This window comes from Diplotaxodon limnothrissa, linkage group LG5 (assembly GCF_057381915.1).
Source record: "Diplotaxodon limnothrissa isolate DT_005_m linkage group LG5, D_limnothrissa_male_GT1.1, whole genome shotgun sequence".
NCBI lineage: Eukaryota > Metazoa > Chordata > Actinopteri > Cichliformes > Cichlidae > Diplotaxodon > Diplotaxodon limnothrissa.
Window position 1 is genome coordinate 19,035,728 of NC_140600.1, and position 20,922 is coordinate 19,056,649.

The following is a 20,922-nucleotide window of genomic DNA, read 5'->3' on the forward strand; positions in this document are numbered from 1 at the left end:
CAGGGGGATGGTGTGTTCAGAGTGATGTGCAGTGTTAGTTTTCCGCCACACATAGCGTTTTGCATTTTGGCCAAAAAAGTTCCATTTTGGTCTCATCTGACCAGAGCAGCATCTTCCACATGTTTGCTGTGTCCCCCACATGGCTTGTGGCAAACTGCAAACGGGACTTCTTATGGTTTTCTGTTAACAATGGCTTTCTTCTTGCCACTCTTTCATAAAGGCCAACTTTGTGCAGTGCACGACTAATAGTTGTCCTATGGACAGATTCCCCCACCTGAGCTGTAGATCTCTGCAGCTCGTCCAGAGTCACCATGCTTGGCTGCATTTCTGTTCAGCGCTCTCCTTGTGCCTGTGAGTTTAGGTGGACGGCCTTGTCTTGGTAGGTTTACAGTTGTGCCATACTCCTTCCATTTCTGAATGATGGCTTGAATCGTGGGATGTTCAAGGCTTGGGAACTCTTTGTAGCCTAAGCCTGCATTAAATTTCTCAATAACTTTATCCCTGAACTGTCTGGTGTGTTCTTTGGACTTCATGGTGTTGTTGGTTCCAATATTCTCTTAGACAACCTCTGAGGCCGTCACAGAGCAGCTGTATTTGTACTGACATTAGATTACACACAGGCGCACTCTATTTAGTCATTAGCATTTATCAGGCAATGTCTATGCGTAACTGACTGCACTCAGACCAAAGCCACTGTATGTACCTGCATGGCTCAAGGACAGTCACCAGCTTTTGGAGTTTTACCAGCTCTGATGGAGTTAAAATGACCAGCTTGTTCTTTTGTTTATCCAAAGCTGCAAAAACATCCTCTTGATTTCTTAGTATTGGAAGAAGAGAAATCATATCCAGCATTGAATTCCACAGTGTGGAAACATCCTGTATGAGTGGCTCTCTCTGTTACCCCAGTCTTCATTGCTCCTTGTGTAGTTCCTCCATATTAGCACGACTGTCTGTAATGCATCTAATTTTGCTTGCTTTTAGGTGTCATAAAGCTGTTAAATTTTACTTGAAATAGTCTGCAGTTGGAAAGTTGGATCACCCAATGCTAACTGTAACACATTTTCTAACCATACAAGAAATGGTAACACAAATATACACAATATAAAACGGTTACAAAATAGAATTAATAAAATTCATGATTCTATTTGTTTCTATTTGCTGTAGATGATTTTGACACTGTCACAACTTTTTATATGAACTGAGAATGTGGTTGTTTCTACCTTTACACACATCCTTTCATTCTTTATATTCTGAAATAAAATAAGCAAAAAATAAATAAAGTTTTTTTAGATTCAGTTAGAAGAGTCAGAGCTTTTCATGTACAGTACACCTGCAGTAAACCTACTGTATGAGTAGGATAGCTGCCTCAAACAAGCAATAAGAAAGCAATAAAAAAATTAAAAGAGCAAAATACAAAAGATAACAAATTTATACAGAAAGTCTTTTGTTCTGCAGAAATGTGAGCTGTGCAAAATCTGTTTATTTTTGTTGCCATCTTTTCAATAACATTTTCCCACCTGATCAATGACCTTTGCAAATATACACAAATTAAACCATAACTGTGGAAATATGTGTAACACATCCTTAGCTGTAAAAAAAATAACCATACAAAAACTATTTCCAAAGGCACTCTCAAAAGCTGCGTGGCAATGTGAAATATAAAAAAATCCACCTTAAGCTGGTAAACAAAACAAGATTAAAATACTGAAATGGCATTAAAATTCATGAGTGATACATGAAAATCAACTAAAAGCTATAATGTTGCTGCACTTCAAACAAGATTTTAAACACTCTCACAGCAACAAGGAGCAAACAAAGCAATAAAATGTAACATGACACCTTCAGGCCACTTCATCCATCACTTTCTCTGTTCAGTCTTTAAATTCAATTTCTTCATATAATTTTCAATCATAACTTACTTACACCTTTTTTTTTAAACTTAGCTGCTTCTTTCTACTTATCTTTGGTGACTTGTATGTATGTGGTTGTATGTGAATACGAGAGCTGTGCACTTCTATACTAGATGCTATAACACAGTGAGCTGGGTGGATATAGGTAAGGCTGCCATGCTGGCACTGTGTGCAGAAGTACAGAGGAGAAGGCATCGGTGTGATTAGCAGCAGCAGGATTTGAATGATGACGTTTTCATCGCTGTACTACGGCATCAGCAAGCAGCGATTTCTATTCAGCTTCATCCTTGAGAGTGAACCTGGAAGATGAGGTGGAACAGTCATTGAATGATAGTAAGAGTTCCTGATGGTCAATAAAAATGGTCAGAAATAATGACCATCAAGCTTGAGCATTTGAATAAATGTAAATACAGTCTGGATGAAACCAGATCTCTTCTGCTCACCATTCTGTGACACCAGACACGAGGTTCACCTCAGCCAACTCGAGCTGCACCTAAAGAATGGGAATGTCATGTCAGCATCTGCATGAACACAGTTTCTGCCTGTATTCACAGCATTTCAGAGTGAAAAGATAAAACACATTTATGGAATCAATGCAATTTACGCTACCAGCTAAGGCACAGTGAGGAGATTGGAGTACATTTTACCCAACCGAATCTCAGTGTGCTGTTTGGCAGTATATTTAAAGCCATGTAACAGATGCAGGAAGAGCTACAAATATGATTTCAGTCTGACCTGTCCAATGACGTCTCGGCTTCTGAATGAAGAGGAGTTATTTTTCACTGATACACTGAGGCGTCTGAATCTTATCTCGTCCTTAGGCAGATCATACTCAAACCTTTAAAAAAGTACAAAAAGATTATTAAAACACTAGGTCAGATCTTTAGGGATAACAAAACCTACAAAGGAGAAAAAAGGTAGTGCAACCTTTCATTAAATTCTGGGTTGAGGTCTCTCTTCTTCACTCCTGTTTTTTTCTTAGTGGCCTTGCTTTTATCTGGTAGCAGCATGAAGGAGACATAGCTGTCCACACCATCTTTATGTTGCGACAACAGACCTCTGTGTGGATAAAAAAATAAACAATATAAAAATGAAATATAGCAAAGATGAACAAAAGTTAACTGTAAAAATGTTTTAAGACATGCCAGCAGGGGTGGGAGCACTTTGATGTTTCCCGGGAGTTATTTTGAGTTCATGAACAGTCAACTTCAAAAGCAAAAGTGCAACAAGCAAACATGAGAAACTCAGATATAAGTATAAGTTGCAGCTCTCACTCCAAGTATCCACTGGACAGGGGGTGCATTTCCTAAAGATGCTTCATTGTGCGTCTATTGGTAAAGCCCACAATGTCTATGAATATATTTTCTACCTAACAGAAAATCTGCTACCATTAGATCACTCATACCCTGGATAACTCTATTAAAATCTAGCATCTGTTAAATGAACATAAAGCATTAGCCTATAAAATTAACGGTCTCACAGTTCGTGCGAAAAGGTTGTCATATCATATGATGGAGACATTATTTTTCATTTAGTATGTTAGAGCAATACAGTTTCTTCTTCAATATATGGAGCAGTCAACATAGCATGAAATATTCTTTGAGTTATCATTAATAATTTCCCTATTTGTGGGTTTTTCCTAAAGTGTTAGAGACCAACAGAAATGCAGAGCAGAATGTTTTTCAATGCAACAACATACAGGCATTTCTGATGGACTCAGGTGTTGTTTCCATCATGTGCTGAATTCAGTTTTCGTACAGCCACATCAGAAGATGTGCAAAATGAATTCAAAATGATCTTTCTGTCAGTATAAAGTTGGTGAAAATAAACATGAATTTCGTTTATGACCTGTTTTTGACCCCACGCAGAAACATGGTAAGTTTATGATGAAGTTATGATGAGGTTGTGTTATACTATTACAAACACCTTCCTTTAACACAGCCTCAGATGCATAATATTCATATGCAGCACTCATGCGATTTAAATGTTTTGTTTCACACACCTGCAGGCGTGAACGATGACAATGAGCTTTCTCTCTTGCGAGGCGTATGAAAGCGACAGCTTCACCTGCCCGTTTCCAGAACTGCACCCAGAAGCAGCACAGGGCAAAGTCCCTGCACCAATCAAATCCGTCATTTTGGATGCCAGTATCTATAAAACACATCCAGGATAACAGTAAGAGTGCGCAGTAACGAGTCAACTCATTTGCTTTTATCTGTCAGATGTTATCACCTTGAGTTCAGCCCTAAGCAGGATTTGACTTTCAGGTGATGCTCCATCCAGATGGAACCACTGATCCTGAACCAGCTGTGGCTCTGCAAGCAGATTCTTGACAGGAATCACCAGAGATCCCATTGGCTGGTCCCAGCCACTCGACAACTGCGATGCAAAAGAGCGTGAGAATGAAAATCACCCCAATATTAGTACTCTTACATGTAAGCAAATTAAATCTGTACACAGAAATGAATGCAAGAAGTATGGCAAAAGTTAAAAACAGATGTAGATAAATATCTTACTTTCACCACAAGCATATCATGCTTAGGATCATGGACCACAAAGTAGAAAGACTCATTCCACTGAGGACTGGTACTGCGGTCACAGAGCTGATAAAGTGTGATGAAATGATACGATTAATATAGCAGTAAAAAAAGCAATTATCACACTGAGTTGCAGAGCATCATGAGAGAAAGAGCCTCACTTTGGTTTTGTAGGCTGTTTCACCCAGAACAAGCTCAGCTCCGGCTTTTGGTTCTTTTCCACTCTTCTTCAACTATGAAGCAAAAGAGAGGCATTCAAGTTACACAGCACGTGGGATTGTTTCTGTCAACTTGTGCACAGTGTATCAATGAACTGCGGGCGACTTACAGATAATGAATGTGCTCTGTCTATATGGACAAAGAGCAGAGCTGCAGCAGGGACAGCTTTGTTCTTAAAAGCCTGGAGAGACTGAAGCTGCAGCACCTGTGGCATGGAGCACAGCCAGTTAGGTCAGGTGATTATTTTGCAAAGTGAATATACCTTGTGTGGTGCTATGTTGCTCAACAGCATTCTAGGAGGCTGGAGGCATATTACTCCATGTTTAAATGAACAGAGCGAGGCTGAACTGAGTGAGTTTATTAACACAGTCTGGGGGGCCCACCTGCTCCAGTCTGGCTGCATTTGACACTGCAGGAACCCACTCCAGTATCAAGTGAACCTGTCCAGATTTCACGTCCTTCAGAGTGTACCACTGCAAGAGAGACAACGTTTGTTAGAGAAACATGACAAACTCTTTGTACGAGGAAAACAGGCAACACTGAGTTAAAAACACACAGGGTGTGGCTCAAGGTTTGCATGACTAACCTGATCTGTGTACTGTGATCTTATGACCTCATTTAGCTTAATACTGAATCTGTGAACACGAATACAGGCAAATGATTAACAACAACACGAGTTTAAGTTCACATAATATGACCATGTTTACTTCAGGCTGATTTCCAGATGTCAGGAGTTTTAAGAGAAAGGCTTTGTGAAAAAAGCAGTCAATACTGGATTAATAACAATAATGTAAATGGTATTCTCAATTAATTTTATACAGGTGGAAATTTGTTTTAAATAAAACAAAAATGTTTTATCTTTCATTTTCCATGGCTCGAGGTGGAAGCTGCAATCAAGCTAGACCAGTGAAACACAGCACTGATTCTTTAGAGTAGGAAACACACCTTCCTAGAAAGTCATCAGAATCTATATCCTTATCAAATGCTTCAAACTTGATCTCCTGGATGCTGTGCCCTTTCACAACGACCTGTTTAAAAGTAAGAGAAGCAAACATTTGTCAAAAAAACTACTTCAGACAAATCAAAGCTCAGATAATAAACAACAACCTTAAACAGCTTACCTCATACATTTCGTTCCATGTTGGGTTTAGATTCTCCTTGATAACATGGCTCTTGAATGCAACCTCGCCTACGTTGATCTTGACATAGGGATCGCTCTTGCCCTTCACCATCCCCCCCATCAGGTTATCCTTTGCAACCAGATTCTGGGCCTCCAGCAGGTGAATCCTCAGGAGCCCCTACAGCATGAAGACTGCAAGTGTTATACAGAAAGTACCACAGAACAGAGCAGACGTTCGTTGGATTTATTAAGTCAGTGTATACATTTCAGTGTGATCCAGATCATTTCTGTCCTTCCCACGGAAGACTGGAAAACAGGAATTTCTTGCTTACTAGCTGTTAATCTGACATTCTTTTGTCACTTTCATAGATAAATCTTTAGAGATAACCATCAATCAGAGATTTGTTTAACTACTTAATGAAAACCTGCTTTTCTTGTTCAAATTAGCAAAGGATCCATCATTAAGAGTATCCTACATTATAAGTTGCGTTTGCAACATGCTCATTTTGTTTTAAGCCTCTAGATGTCCTTCTTCTTCCTTGAAGCTGGTATGACACAACAGAGGGGGCCATTCTAGTAGAGCTCAGAGTAAAATAACAGGAGGAAGAAGGAAAATCCTGCTGTGCAGAAAGAGACATGAGGGGCTGTTTAGAAACCCAAATGATAGGTTGAATCCCAGCAGCATCCATTTATCTAATTATCCCCACCGAATATCTGAGGACACATGGAATCGCTGGGAGGATATTGTCTAATGTGAGGTAATGAAAAAACACAGGCTTAATGGAGCCCTACATTTCAAAACATTAGAATTAGACCTCCAGAATGATCTGAATATGTATATATGAACTCAAAAGCAAATTACATGATACTGCTTTCCTTTCCATGCTGATAACAAACACAGAACTACACCCACCTCTTGAGCAAAGCCCTGGCTCGGGGTTGTGTGTGGTGGAAGAACCTGAGCAGGTTTGGGGATTTCAGGAACCACTTCTGGCTTTTTAGTGTCAGTGGGAAGACCTGCCACTGTGGCGTGAGCAAGATTGCCCAAACTGGAAATTCATTCATATCCAAACACACAGAAAATGGAGAAGATTTTTTTTTCTCATTATGTTTTTTTTTTTTCAAATTGTTTGTTTGAGGCAAACATGACAAAAATATGAAAAACTGAAGGAACAATATAGTTGTGTTTGCTGTCACGTGGAGCTCACCCTTCTGTTTGCTTTTTCTGTGGTTCAAAGTCTCCTCTGTCTGCTGTGTGGGGCTGTGTGCGGTGCTCTTCTGCATCGGCTGGCTTGTCCACCAGCTGAGCAAAATTACATTAATGTTATGAAGACGAAAACAGACATCTGGGGCAGAGTAACAACTGACTTTTGTGTGATGTGACTCACTGCGGCAGCAGGGGATGGGTCATGTGCTGGTTCAACATGAGGAGCCATCTCTGTAGCAGTTGCAGGATTTGCTTCAGGTTCTTTAGTCTGGTTTGATACTGCAACAGACCTAAGAGCAACATTATTCTAAAAACATGAAAGTCTGGAATAAAGCTTGTCAGACATAATACCATCTGAATGATGCGTCCTGTGCAGTCCTAGTGCAACTATGTCTATATATTTAAGTGGTATATGACATCAAGGAGCACGTTTCCTAAACCTTCACTCACCAACAGGGAGCACATTTAATATCTTCTATTTATTAAGCTTATTTGTGTTTAAATTAAAGGTGTATGAACTGCTTATTTTCCTTAGCAGCACTTCTAACTTTGGTTTTAACTGTTTTTGAATAAGACTACAGTCTCGGGTACAGCAGCATTAGCTTCAACGTGAGATTATAGATTTCACACGCAAATGACTCACTTGTGCGTTGGCATCTCTGAACTTTTTTCCTCCTTGCCAGCTGCTGCGGATGCCTTTTCTGTGTGGGTGCTGGTGTCCTCTTTCTTTACAGTGGTCACAGTCGGCCGTGGAACTTCATCCATCCTCGAGTTAAGAATCTGTTAATGACACATTTTCAGTTGGGGTTCCTTGATGTCAGTCACAGTAACATTAATGTAGAGTGTACATATCTTCATACCTTGAGCTCAGCCCTCAGGAGGATCTCGCTTTCAGGTAATGCTCCATCAAGAGGCATCCACTGGTCCAGGACCAGCTGTGGTTCAGAGAGAAGCTGTCTCACAGGAACTACCAGAGATCCCATTGGCTGGTCCCACGCACTGGAGAGCTACACAGCGAAAGGACACATTTGTGATATCAGTCAGCACTTGAAATGAAGAGGGCAGCAGCAGACTTTAAATGCTATTGTACTGTACTGTGTATTGTACTGTAACAAATTCAGGACATTTACCTTTATGATGAGCATCTCCTCTTTGGGATTGTGTACTTTGAAGTAGAATCCTTCGTTCCACTGAGGAGCACTCGTGCGATCGCACACCTTCAGGCAGAAAATGGATAAAGAATGGTAATAAATTATTTCGCTTTTAAAAAAAAATCAGGTGTGAAGTTATAGTATATTATGTCACATATATTATTAATTTCATACCTTAGTTTTGTAGACTGTGTTACCAAACACCAGCTCAGCTCCAGCCTTGGGCTCCTTTCCACTTTTTTTGAACTGTACACAGAAATAAAAAAGATTAGATTACATGAATAGTTTGAATTCCTTTCATCTATTTTCTTAACTTCTCCAATTTAAGTGTGATCAGAGTTTATCCCAGTAGACATTATTCTCCGTAATTATGACATCCAATACTATCTTATAAAATATAAAGTGTTAAAAGTGGCAATTTTTCACTTTATGTGCGTAAACGAACTCATAATCAAACTGTCTATCATAATGATTTTCACTGTGCAAAATTACAAGGGACTCACAGGCAATGAGTGCGCTCTGTCCACATAAACAAAGAGGAGTGCTGCACAGGGAGTGGCCTTGTTCTGGTAAGACTGCAGAGACAGCAAATGCATTACCTGCAGCAGAGAATCAAATAAAAAATACATTAGTGACTCAGCACCGATGTGCACAGCGAATCAGAGAAGGAGCATTTTGTTTGTGTACAGAAACATGCACTGACTTGGTCTAGGGTGTTATTATGGGACACTGTTGAAACCCACTCCAGGATCAGACGGACACGCCCAGACTTTACATCATTCAAGGTGTACCACTGAAACAGAGGTGCTCAAACATTGGATTACAGTTTATAAATGCACAAGGCGTACACACATTTAGTAAGAAAATATCTACAATACCCACCTGGTCTAAGTACTGGGAGCTGATTATGTCTGCCACGCTGATTTTGAATCTAGTCAACAAAGAAGATTATGCACATTATGCACAATTCCTGTTTCAGCGATTCTGAATTTAGAAACAGTGTTTTGTTTTTTTTACTAGTGTACTGTGATAAACATCATATCATGGTCGACTGACACTGGGTTTTTTTGCCAGTATACACATTTGTTTACCAACTGCTATGCTCAGGTAGTTATCTTAGTGTGATCTGACTCCTCTGACTCAGTTCTGAACAAGTGTAGACCTCCACATTAGCCCCTACCTGCCCAGGAAGTCATCTTTGTCCATGTCTTTATCATACAGCTCCACTTGCATTTCCTGTCCTGACTGAGGCCTCAAAACCACCTTAGAGAACACAAACAAGTTTAGTCAAAGTCACAGATGTTAGGTGGTAACAGGCCTTCTGATTTTATGCAGCCCCTCATACACACCTCATACATCTCATTCCAGACCGGGTTGAGGTTTTCCTTGATCACGTTGCTCTTAAAACTTTCTTCACCGACACTGATCTTAGCGTAAGGGTCACTCTTGCCTTTTGCCATACCCATCACTTTATCTTTGGCAACAAGACTCTGGGCCTCCAGCAGGATGATCCTCAGCAGACCCTAAAGGGAGGGATATTTTCATCCATGCGGCTTTTTAACAAACAGGATTTTGTCGTGCCCTGCTTCTCGTATCTGCTTCTGTAGATCAGTGTGTTGTGATGTTACCTGACTGGCAAAGCTGATGTCTGGGGAAGTATGAGGGGGCTGTGTTATGGCAGGACTTGGTGATTCTTCTTCCGTCTCATCTGGAATTGAATCAGCTGCCTTTTTTTTGGCATCGGCATCTTCATGCGAAGTCACTGAAGAGACAATAGTCTCCACGGGAGGAGTGTCTATTGAGCTCGACCTAAAAACACAGCGATTAGAAATCAGTCAAGTTTAAGAGGGAAATCTGGTGGCTAAACAGAAATAGACTTTACTGAATAAATAATCTTACTTGAGCGTTTTTTCTGTCTCCTGTTTCTGCTTAGCAGCAGAAGGATCTGACACCGCAGTCACCTTAGTTTTATCAGCGGTAACAGGACATTTGCTTGGAATCAGCATCTGTAGTTAAATGGACATTGTTCTAAATTAACTATGTTATTTATTACACAGTCATTACACCCGTTGCAAAAACAAATTAGAAAAAGAACAAAAAAATGAGCAAAAAAGGAAATAAAAGAGAGAATTAAAGTCAGAGAAGGGGACTTATCGCGAAAACAAAAGTTAATGATATTCACTTATTCATATGAAATATGTTAAATATTTCGGTCTAAACCAACATAGTTAAAACTGAAGATTGATATTTGTATCTGCAGTGATTTAAATTAAGCATAGCTTTGTTCTGCCACCTCCTTTGGTTGCACTATGCTAACATGGAAAGCCATGGGCAGAGGGCGCAACAGCAAGAATAATAACAAGAATACAGAGCAGGCAACAGTGACAACAGCTATGACACCGATATGTCACATAAAGCAGGATACTAGGAGCTGGAGTAAAGGAGGGTTGCAAAGCAGCTTGCAGGGGTTCAGCAACTAAAGCGGCTCATATAGTGTGCCCTATATGAGCCCTCAGAAACTGTGGACTGGCACTGAGATCAACTGATATGTTGGGACTGAAGCTGAGCTTGATGCTCTGACTCACTTAAACTACAACTATGCTTAATTTAGAAGATAACAAAAAAACAAAACAAACTGAGAGAGACAAAGACTGACATACCTTGAGTTCAGTTCTCAAAAGAATCTGGCTCTCAGGTGAGGCTCCATCCAGATGGAACCACTGGTCCAGGACCAGCTCTGGTTCAGAGAGCAGCTCTCGAATAGGAATAACCACAGAGCCCATGGGTAAGGTCCAGCTGTGGGAGAGCTGGAAAAACACAATATTTGGTATTAACAACTTCTATATGAGAGATCTGTTTACATGAGGATAAGTTTTATAATACACCGAAGTCATCTTACCTTAACAAGAAGAATAGCCTCTCTGGGGTCACGAACCAGGAAGCAGAATGCTTCATTCCACTGAGGTGATGTTGTACGATCACACACCTTAAGACGAGACAAAAGAGTCAATCCATAGAGTTCTTTGCCAATCTTAGTACTGAAAGAGAAGCAGAAGTATCAGGATGAGGGCTTGAAGTCTTACTGTAGTTTTTCGAGACTTTGCTCCAAGAGTTAACTCTGCTCCTACTTTTGGATCTTTTCCACTCTTCTTCACCTGCAGGAAGAGACAACAGTCAGTAATATTTATTTGGAGTCCAAAGGTCAGTTCCTAGTTCTACAGTCTGTCCTACAAAGCAGTATTAAAAGACTTACTGACAATCCATCTGCCTGCTCGACAAACACAAACAGCAGGCCTGCCGAGGGAACTGCCTTGTTCTTGTAGGACTGTTGGGAATAGAACTGAAGAACCTAAAGATGCAGAAAGCAACCGCAGAATATAAATCAAGCTCAGCACAAGGTGTTCATTAATCCGTGGCTTGTTTCGATATTACTGACCTGGTCCAATCTGTCTGACTCTGAGGCTGTTGGAACCCATTCCAATATCAGGTGTACACGACCAGACTTCACATCACTGAGCGTGTACCACTGAAAAATAAAGAGAAATCATTTTAATGTCTGAACTATCTTTAATTAAGTAATTTTAGAGAAAAAGTTCAAGCAGATCTATCATTTGCATTTTTCTAAAATTTCATATGTGTCTGTACCTGAAATACTAAAACTCTATGTAGGTGGCTAATCACATTCCTACAGGCTAACACTGTAGCACATGCCCACCTGATCAGTGTACTGAGCATCAATGAGATCCTTTAGACTGATCTTCAGCCTGCATGTCAACACATACAAGATTAGAATAGATCATGTAGATGGTAATAAGCATTGTGATGCTTGATTTAGATATAGTTACCTGCCCATGAAGTCATCCTTCATGTTGATGTCTTTATCAAAGACCTCCAAATGCAGGTCCTGGCCTGGAAGCTGGGTTAAAATAACCTGAGGGGCAAACCAAGTACACATCTCAAAGGACCCTTTTTAACTAATTACACTGCAACTAAATGAACTACTCAGCCAAAAAGCAGCTGAAGACTTGTCTTTTTAAACTTGGATTTAGATTTTATTTTAAAATGGTTCTCTGGTTCTCTATTTTCTTGTTTTTAGTTTTTATTTGATGTGAACCAGTTGTCTTGAAATAAAATTCCTTACTTAATTACACACAAAAGCGCAGATTATTCTTTAAAATTTTACAGCAATTTCTTACCTCATACATCTCATTCCAGGTGGGGTTAAGATTGCCTTTGATAACTTCGCTTGTGAATGTTTCACCCCCAATGCTGATCTTGACATAGGGGTCACTCTTGCCTTTCACCATGCCTCCCATCAGGTTATCTTTCGGAACAAGATTCTGACCTGCCAACAGGTGAATTCTCAGCAGTCCCTGAAATAAAAATGTGCATTTTAAATTTTTAAAAAATAAAAAAAATACTAGCAAGATCCTAAGAGCTATCAAGTAAAAAGAAAAAAATAACTGGACTGTCCTGTATTACCTCTGTAGCGAAGCTAGGATGGGCAGAGGTCTGCTGTGGGAGCTGTTGGGATAAGCTGGAGGACACATCAGATGGAATGCGCTCTTCGTCTAACCACAGGACCTTTGGTGAAATGGGAAAAAGGAGAAGCAGAAAGACAAAAATTCTTAATTGAATTTGGAATTAATCACTTCCTACACTCCACTTTTTTGTTAGTGTGTTTATTAGACATTATAACAGTGCAGGATCATAGGTCTTAGTCCCATTTACCCTGAGAATCGCATTGAGGTAGATGCGACTGGCTGATCCAGAGTTTTCCAACTGGAACCATTGGTCCAGAGAAAGATTGGAATTTGATAAGAGACGGGACAACGGGATGGTCAGGTTTCCCAGCGTCTGCACACGGTCAGCATCCTTCACCTAATGAAGAAAAGACAGTTCAACACCATCACCCGTCAGATTATCAAAGATGAGTTTTATTGCATAGTAAATGGTACATAATCTCATCATCTACTACCTGAATGTCTATGTCCTGGTTGCGAGGATCGTGGATGAAGAAGGTAAAAGCTTCTTCAAACTCTGGATTAATGGTTGTGTAACAAGTCTAAAGAGAAGACGGAAAATGTGCATATGACAAAAAAATAAACAAAACATATCAAGAGAATTTTAAATGGCTTTCCCAGGAGATGTACCTTGCTCTCTCTAGTGACGTCCTTCACAGATAACTGCACCATGGGATTGGGCTCTTTATTTCCCTTCTTCATCTAAAACGTACACAGTTGCGGACAGATATGAATGCAGAGTAAGACACTGACATTCTGTAACCAAGAGCAGCACAACAAATAGATTTATCTACTATTATAAGAACATGAGGTCGGTCACAATGAAAGTATGTGCATGGCTACCATAGCAACAGCACAAATAACTGAAATGAAGCACCGTGCTGCCTGGCACAATCAGGAAGTCTAAGTTTGCAAAGAGAAAAAACAATAAGCCGGGGGTTTTCTTCCAAAGTTTCTTTAACTTTTGTTTTTCTTCTTAAATATATGACAAAATTAGAAGAGTCTGAAAAGTGTGTAACAGTTTTGGATAGAGTTACCCATATTCATCAACAGTGGAACAGACTAAACTGGGTTTGAGGCCAAGGCAACAAACTTGTGGAATGCGAAACAAATAGCAGTTTCAGCTCAGTTAGTTTAACCACACACAGGAAGCAGCTCTGAGCTGTGCACGAATGTGGGCACAGAAAGCACACTTATTTGACTCACAGGAAGCGCCTCAGCCTTATCCAAATAGATAACCAAGATGGCTGAAGAAGGGAGATCAGCATTCTTGTTGGTGATGCTCTCGTTCCTCTTCAGGACCTAGATGATGATTTTACAACATTTCTTTTAGTGTAATTGTTTGACAACAAACACAAGTCTCCTCGATGACACACGAAAAGCTGATCATCAGTGAAAATTAGACACTCAGACCTGCTCTAGTTGATCAGTGCTTGGCAGCAAACTCAACCACTCTAGCCTGAAGTGAACCCGTCCAGAATCTGTGTCCTTCAGAGTGAACCACTGGGAAGACACATTCGGACATACTTTCACCGTCTTATGATTAAAAAAAATCATCCTCAGTGTGGCAAAGATAAAAAAGAAAACTGCTCACTTACATCATCGACAACTATGGATTTCTTCACAATGCCCAAATCCAATTTGGTCCTATAAGGAGGAGGAGTGCAAGACAAGAAGGATTAAAAACAAAATACAGTAGTGCAATTTCAATGATCAACAGAACAGAAAGGAGACTCTGTACATTCGAAGTACTTTTCCCCACTGTTCATGCAGGTGACAAATGAAAGGTGACAACATGAGATTCAACCAGGACATGAATTATGCATATGTACCTGCCCAAGAAATCATCCTTGTCTGGGTCTTTGTCATATACCTCAACCTCCAACTCTTGACCAGGTACTTCATGGACAATAACCTGATGTACGGAACACATATAAGGACATGACGACTGACAAAGGGGCTTGTATGGAAGCTGTCTGCAGCCTCGTGAATGAAAATGAACAATGCCAGTGACTGATATATCAGGAGAAACACTCAAATACAGAACAAAGTGAAATGATGTGTGAAAGACAACATTTTCCAATTTACGTGCTGATGGTTTACAAAGAAAACAAAAAACCTTTCTCCTCACCTCATACATCTCTCCCCACTTGGGGGCATCTGTGTTGTCAATGTGTTTGGAGGTGAAGGTCTGAGGTCCCACCCTTAATATGGCGTAGGGGTCAGACAAGCCTGCCATGACCCCTTTCACATAGTTGTCCTTGGCTACTAGTTTCTGTGCCTCCAGTAGGTGGATGCGTACAACACCCTGAGAGAGGAGAAGAGGTTCATATACTAGTGTTTTAAAGCTTGAAGTACAATTGTAGTCTGAATGTGCAGATGAATATTCAGGCCTTACCCTGGGCAAAGGAGAGCGTAGCTGGGCCACAGGCAGGCCAGGAACCAGCGGGACAACCAGGCGGTTGGGCAGCACCAAGAAGGAGGCAATAGCATCCATAATCATGCTGTCTGACATGACACTAAAACATAGAACAGAGTAATATTTCAGTGGCAGCACTAAAAATCATTTAATTTTCATTGTACAATAAAGGTAAATTATTGAAACGACATTTTTGAAGGGAAAATATTGTACTTTCTTTAGTTTCTCTTATAAATATACTGTTAATGTTGCATGCACATCTTAAATATGACAGAAGTTTCAAACAATGAAGTCAGCCTATGTACAGGTGATTCCTCTGAGCCAAACGATCTTGATCAGGCTCACGTCACTAAAATGTTCATCTCTTGCAAGCAGAGAGAAGCCCCGCCCACTTGTCTGTTTATGAAGGGCATTCAATTAGCAGAAATTTGCCTTGAATTTGCAGAAGGGAAGAGAGGTAAAGCTAAACTGTGGGGCTTTACAAAATCACTGCATAGGATGAGTAGGGATTATTTTTAACTGTGAATCATGATCATGCAAAGCTTCTTGAATAGCGTACATGAAGTTGGAAACATTTAGTTGGAAACAAGCAGACTTGGTTCCCTTTAAAGGCTATGGTTATTAATAATGTGTAAAGCAAGATTTTTTCAGCATGACTCACTTCAGTCCAGGAATGTCCAACAAATTAGTCAGTCCAGTCCAATTGATGTCTAGTTTCTGGGAAGAGATAAGAAGGAACCGTGTAGAGCAATCTTTAAGGACTGATAGCAAACCAATAGCATACAAGACTATAGGACACGTGTTATTGACAGAAATGGGGGTTGGAAGGTGCAACAAGAGAAGGACTAATGGAGGTGAATTGTAAATATAAATTGACCTACAGGCCGACGGATGAAAAACATAGAGACTGCACCCACAATGGGCACATCTCCAATCAGAGGCTCAAGGATCACTCGCATCATCCCGTGTAGCTGAAGCAAAAGAGAAACAGAAAGGCCAATTATCACTAAATAAAGAAAAGCAGATTTTCTTTGTATTTTACTGAATTCTGGGTCTTTAGATTGGCATTTAAAAGCTTTACATGAAATGGTTGTCTAATAATGTCACCACATAGTAGTTTTAAGCTTGGATAAGAAGACAAACCTGTATGCCTTTGACTCCAGCTTTGCAGAAGTACCGTTTCACTTCAACATTGATCTCCACGTTGCCAACGTAGCTGAAGATATAAGCACAAAAATGTCACCAATATGAGCACCCTGGAAACATTCCAGTAAAGAGAGAGTAAAAAGCAAAAGAGTAAAAAGTCACCTAATATACAGATCCAGCAAGACTTGTCCCTTGTCATTTTCTGTGTGTGCCTTGATCCCTACAACCTTCATGGCCTAAAGCAAACATAAAGGACATTTGTTTGAACAGTATAACTCTATCATGCATCACTTGTGTGGATCTTTGCTGCAAATCCATAGCATTGTGTAAACTCTCAGTGTCATCACCTTGTCTCCCATGTCCACCTTGGTAAAGCTGAGGGTCTGGAGGTGGCTGCTTGAGGCTCGGATAGAAGGAGCGATGGTTTCTACCAGCAGCTTCTCGAGGTACTGGCCGACAAAGGGCCACACCTGCTGCAGGACCTGGCCAGGATATCAAGCACATGCTTTAATACGATGTTTTTATCTTTCATAAACATAACCGAGACGACTGCTTCAAGTAAACTTTCGCCTTCTGTTTGAAATACCAGAAAGAATGACAGAGACAGCTGCAGTGTACCAAACCTCCTCAGCTGTTAGTGTTCTTGTTTGGGGTCACAACATGCTGTATGACATCTGTGGTCTAGATGTGGTTCTTTCTGCACAATATTAATACCGCTATGTAAACCTGTGCAGTCTTCAGTCTATTGTCAATGAGAAAGAATCTAAAAACAGAGCACAGTTTGCTTGCGTGCCTCTGACTTTGTCAAAAAAACAAAAACCCCACAGTTGGTTAGAGTCTGGCATAAGTGGAGAATGAGTCATCAGCTGCCTGCTCTTATGGCGCATGAAGCCTGAGCAGTAAAGCAATCTGCTGACCTCCCCTCCAGTAAGCAGTCTCAAACCTCTGCTTTGTCTGCTTTCTAATGCTTACGTCTTGTGATCCTGCTATCTTGAATGCTTTTTATTTCTTTATGTCTGTATTAGAGGCCTTTCTCTAGGCTAGAAGAGCTAGAAGGAGATGGGGGTGGGGCTGCAGGGTTTCTTTTTAGTTTGGAGAGCTATGTGGCTCCTCCTCTTTCCTGTGAGTCTGGTAGGCTGCAATGAAATGGAAATGTTGAGTGGGCTGTCTGGCACCGGGCCTCCCCTCTGCAGTACAGACAGAGTGGCCACAATGGTGGGGGTGTGGCCTTTTTTCCACTAAGGTAGCAACAGTACTTATCAGCAAGCACACACTAAGTGTCAATCAACACAACAGCTGGGCTGTTGAACAGCGTGTGTTTGCTGGGCTTGAGGGGAAATGGACAGTTGTACAATAAAATGATGAAGAAAAAGAGGAACTTGTTGATGTTTTACCTTATTCAGCCATTCAACCTTCTCAACATCCGGAAAGTTTACCTGAAGGATAGAAACAGAGGGCAGGGACACGCTTAAATTTTATATAGAAACTGATAAACAAACAAGAGGAAAGGGAAATGATTCATTCACAGATGACCGGTAACTTTGTTGCTATCACAACAGTGCTCTCTCCCTGAGGGTTCAGACTGAAAAAGCTTTTCAAAAACTATACAAAAAAATGGATGAAGATATGTTATATAAAAAGATCACTTTAAAAATGATGTGGCTATTACACATTAAGCATTGTAAGTCAGTTGTCAAGATACTCTTGCAATATATGTGCTTGAAGTGTTTCCCCCCATGTATATTTCATAGGTTTCTCTCAGACAAAGCACTGCCACGTGACAATGTTGAGAAATCTGTTTTGAACCTTTCAGTGAGGAGATGCATTCTGTCTGGTTATGCACGCAATCATTTTAATCACTCCTGAAACAGGAACCCACAGAACCTCACTTGGGTGTGGCCAGATACTCCTAGATGACAGAGGCACATGTGGGTTTCTGAATTTGCGTTCTGTCTACAATTACTACAAAGATGTACTATAGACTGCAGGTCTAGTGCCCTCACACATTCTCCATTCAGTTTTGATTAGACAGTTTGAGTGTTTTTGGAGCTGTTTTTGAAGCAACAATCCCCTTGTGTGCTTTTAGACATGTTTCGTTTTAAAATTAAACACGTGTGCAATGAATTTAGGAAGTGTCTTTGTATGAAAGGAAGAGGGACAAAGAGTTCTACAAAACTGCATACTCCTTTGAGGAGCTAAAGAGCAACAGTGCAGCAAAGTTTTTCAAGGCTATACTAGGCTGTGGTGCATGCCATAGTTCCATTGCAGCAAATAATAATTACTGGTTGGGGATAAATCACTCAAAAATACTCATTACACCCTACAGTAGCCTCTGTAGTGGTATTGTGATTGCATGGTTCAGTGCCAGGCTTTGCTTGATTTGTGTAATGTAAGGTTACTCTAGGCCAAAGTGGGCTAAGGGGGAGACAGTGCAGCAGCAGAAAGTTTAATATGCTCTCAGACCATCAGGTACATTCATGTCTTACCCATGCAGGAAGGTCTCGCTTGATTTTGGACACTCTCGTGGATGTGTACTCTTGCTCGTTGTCGAGCAGCTGTATGGCTGACTTCAGGCGCGTCTCCTTGCCTTCTCGGGCATGTTTCCATCCCGTGTAGATCATCATGCCGAACACCAGCAGACTGGTGCTGACCCGATAGTATCCGGCAAGGTAGACGGGCAGCAAGGCACCCAGGCATTTCCCAAAGGTCCAGAGTACCGCCACTGCACTTATCCCCTTGGGTTTGTCAGTTTCTGCCTCCACGTTACTCATGGCTTTCTTCTCGCGGTCGCCTGTGCTCGGACACTCGGCGCCCTTGGATTCGCTCGGCTCCGGCTTGTCGCTCTGCATTATGGTTATCTTCTAAAACCACTAAAATACCGCAAGGCTGTTCGCTGAATGATATTTGCTGTCTTTAAAACGGCGATCGAACTTCCCTAACACTTAATCTGCGGTTTCATGACTCGTGCGAGCCACTGCCTGAACAAACGCACCGCCGCTAATTCGCCGTTCGCGAGTGTTGCATTTTATACGGACTACAATTAAAATGTGATCGCGATCGCTGGATTGGATCGGTAGTATTGATTGAGCACAGATCTCGGAGAAGTCCCCGAAAGCTGCTGCTCACCCAGTCCCGTTAGCTGGATAAAAACACGCCCACTAAAAAGGCGTTTTTGACTGTTTGCTGCGTCAAATTACCCAGTCACTGTTATTACTGCAGCATTATGTAGAAGTTCGTAAGTTTTCTATAATCAAACTATCCGAAAAAAGGGTATATGTCTGATGAAGCACAGACCACCCATTAACTCAACAATACACGCTTGGAAATACTTCCTACTGCTTTATCATCTCTCCCCAAACCCCCAAATAGCGCACAGGCTATTGCCATGATTTCAGTAAGCAGGGTTGGATAGTAACTAATTACATGTAATTAGGATTACGTTATCAGATTATAAAAAATAAGTAGTATAGTAAGTAAAGATTAACTGTGATAAATTTGCAGTAAGATTATAATTCAGTTGTTAAGAATTGTCTTGAACACACAAATTTGGAAACACTTGCATTTAAAACTGCTTGAAGTCGATACTTTTTTTTCCTCCTCTTGGCACAAAATGAAGCACTTTCTAAGAGACACCACGTGCCCACACTTTTCATTATCATGCGGTTTCTAAAGCATGGCCACTTTATTGAGTAGATAATACCCTACCCCCCACACCGAGAACTGCCCCAGTTCTTGGTGGCATAGATTCAGCAAGGTGCTGGAAACATTCCCTTCAGATTTTGGTCCATATTATTATATCAGATTTGTTGGTTACACATCCATGATGAGAAGCTCCCCATCTACCAAAGGTGCTCTCATGCATTGAGTTGTGATGACTGTTGAGGAAATTTGAGTAAAGTGAACTTGTTCAAGTTCATGTTTAAGAAACCAGTTTGCTGTCCTTTGTGACATGAGAGGACAGGTACACCATGGACATGATAGATAATATTCAGGTAGGGTATATGGCACCAGTGATGCACAATTGGTCCTAAAGGCCCAGAGAAAATATACCTCCACACTGTTACACCACCACAAACACAAACCACTGATAGAAGGCACGATAGATCCATACTTCCAGGTTGTTTGTCAGGTTCCAATCCTACAAACCAGCAGAAATCGAGACTCATGAGACCAGGAAATACTTTCCAAACTTCAGTTGTACAATTTTGATGAGCCCATGCAAATTTCAAACCGTTTCCTGACCTTTGCTGTGATATCATCTGCTGCTGTTCACTATTTTATTTTCAGAGGTGTTCTTCTGCATACCTTTGTTGTTAAAAGTGGTTTTCTGATTTCCTGTTACCTTCCTTAAAGCTTGAAGCAGTCTGGCCATTCTGCTCCGACATCTGACTATTTTACAACCACTTTACAACTTTTTATTCTGCCAATTTCAATGCCCACTTTGAACTAGACATTTGCATGAATGAACAATTAAACAAGCATACCTAATAAAGTGGGTGTATTTTAAAAGCTAGTACGGGCTTGCATTTGAACCACTTTCCCCAAAATAATGCTCTGATTAAAGAATATGTTTTGGTTGCACCATGTTTAGTATGAAGGTGCAATATCTGGTTTTGAAGTAATTGTTTTCAGAAATATTTGCTTTGCCGTGATTACATAAATACTAAACTGACAGTAACTAAATACAACT

The 20,922-nt window shown here is 40.7% G+C and overlaps 1 protein-coding gene across 1 annotated transcript; it reads right to left on the minus strand.

The window, feature by feature from the left end:
* Nucleotides 1-1,469: 1,469 nt before the first annotated feature.
* Nucleotides 1,470-19,361, minus strand: LOC146632109 (uncharacterized). The gene is made up of 52 exons (XM_085353222.1): nt 18,719-19,361; nt 17,627-17,668; nt 16,580-16,714; nt 16,395-16,468; nt 16,230-16,302; nt 15,968-16,057; nt 15,748-15,803; nt 15,066-15,186; nt 14,799-14,975; nt 14,500-14,582; nt 14,266-14,314; nt 14,081-14,170; nt 13,874-13,969; nt 13,298-13,369; nt 13,123-13,209; nt 12,876-13,025; nt 12,627-12,728; nt 12,341-12,517; nt 11,990-12,075; nt 11,860-11,908; nt 11,581-11,670; nt 11,398-11,493; nt 11,228-11,299; nt 11,044-11,130; nt 10,805-10,951; nt 10,044-10,150; nt 9,773-9,953; nt 9,494-9,667; nt 9,325-9,407; nt 9,027-9,075; nt 8,848-8,937; nt 8,648-8,743; nt 8,319-8,390; nt 8,124-8,210; nt 7,854-8,000; nt 7,637-7,773; nt 7,175-7,283; nt 6,995-7,089; nt 6,700-6,835; nt 5,788-5,964; nt 5,612-5,694; nt 5,253-5,301; nt 5,050-5,139; nt 4,776-4,871; nt 4,609-4,680; nt 4,427-4,513; nt 4,143-4,289; nt 3,913-4,061; nt 2,838-2,969; nt 2,646-2,748; nt 2,354-2,403; nt 1,470-2,209 (listed from the first exon to the last, which is right to left on the minus strand). The coding sequence occupies exons 1-52, from the start codon at nt 19,079-19,081 to the stop codon at nt 2,182-2,184; spliced, it is 5,490 nt and encodes a 1,829-aa protein (XP_085209348.1). The 5' UTR covers nt 19,082-19,361; the 3' UTR covers nt 1,470-2,181.
* Nucleotides 19,362-20,922: the final 1,561 nt, after the last annotated feature.

Bases quoted from the DNA above. Each gene is read 5' to 3' on its own strand.
- LOC146632109 (XM_085353222.1), bottom strand. From the start codon at position 19,081: ATGCAGAGCGACAAGCCGGAGCCGAGCGAATCCAAGGGCGCCGAGTGT. The intron at 14,315-14,499 runs GTACATATGCAT...TCCTCCTTATAG, and splicing joins AAGGATGATTTCTTGGGCAG to GACCAAATTGGATTTGGGCA. The intron at 12,076-12,340 runs GTAAGAAATTGC...TTTGCCCCTCAG, and splicing joins CCTGGAATGAGATGTATGAG to GTTATTTTAACCCAGCTTCC.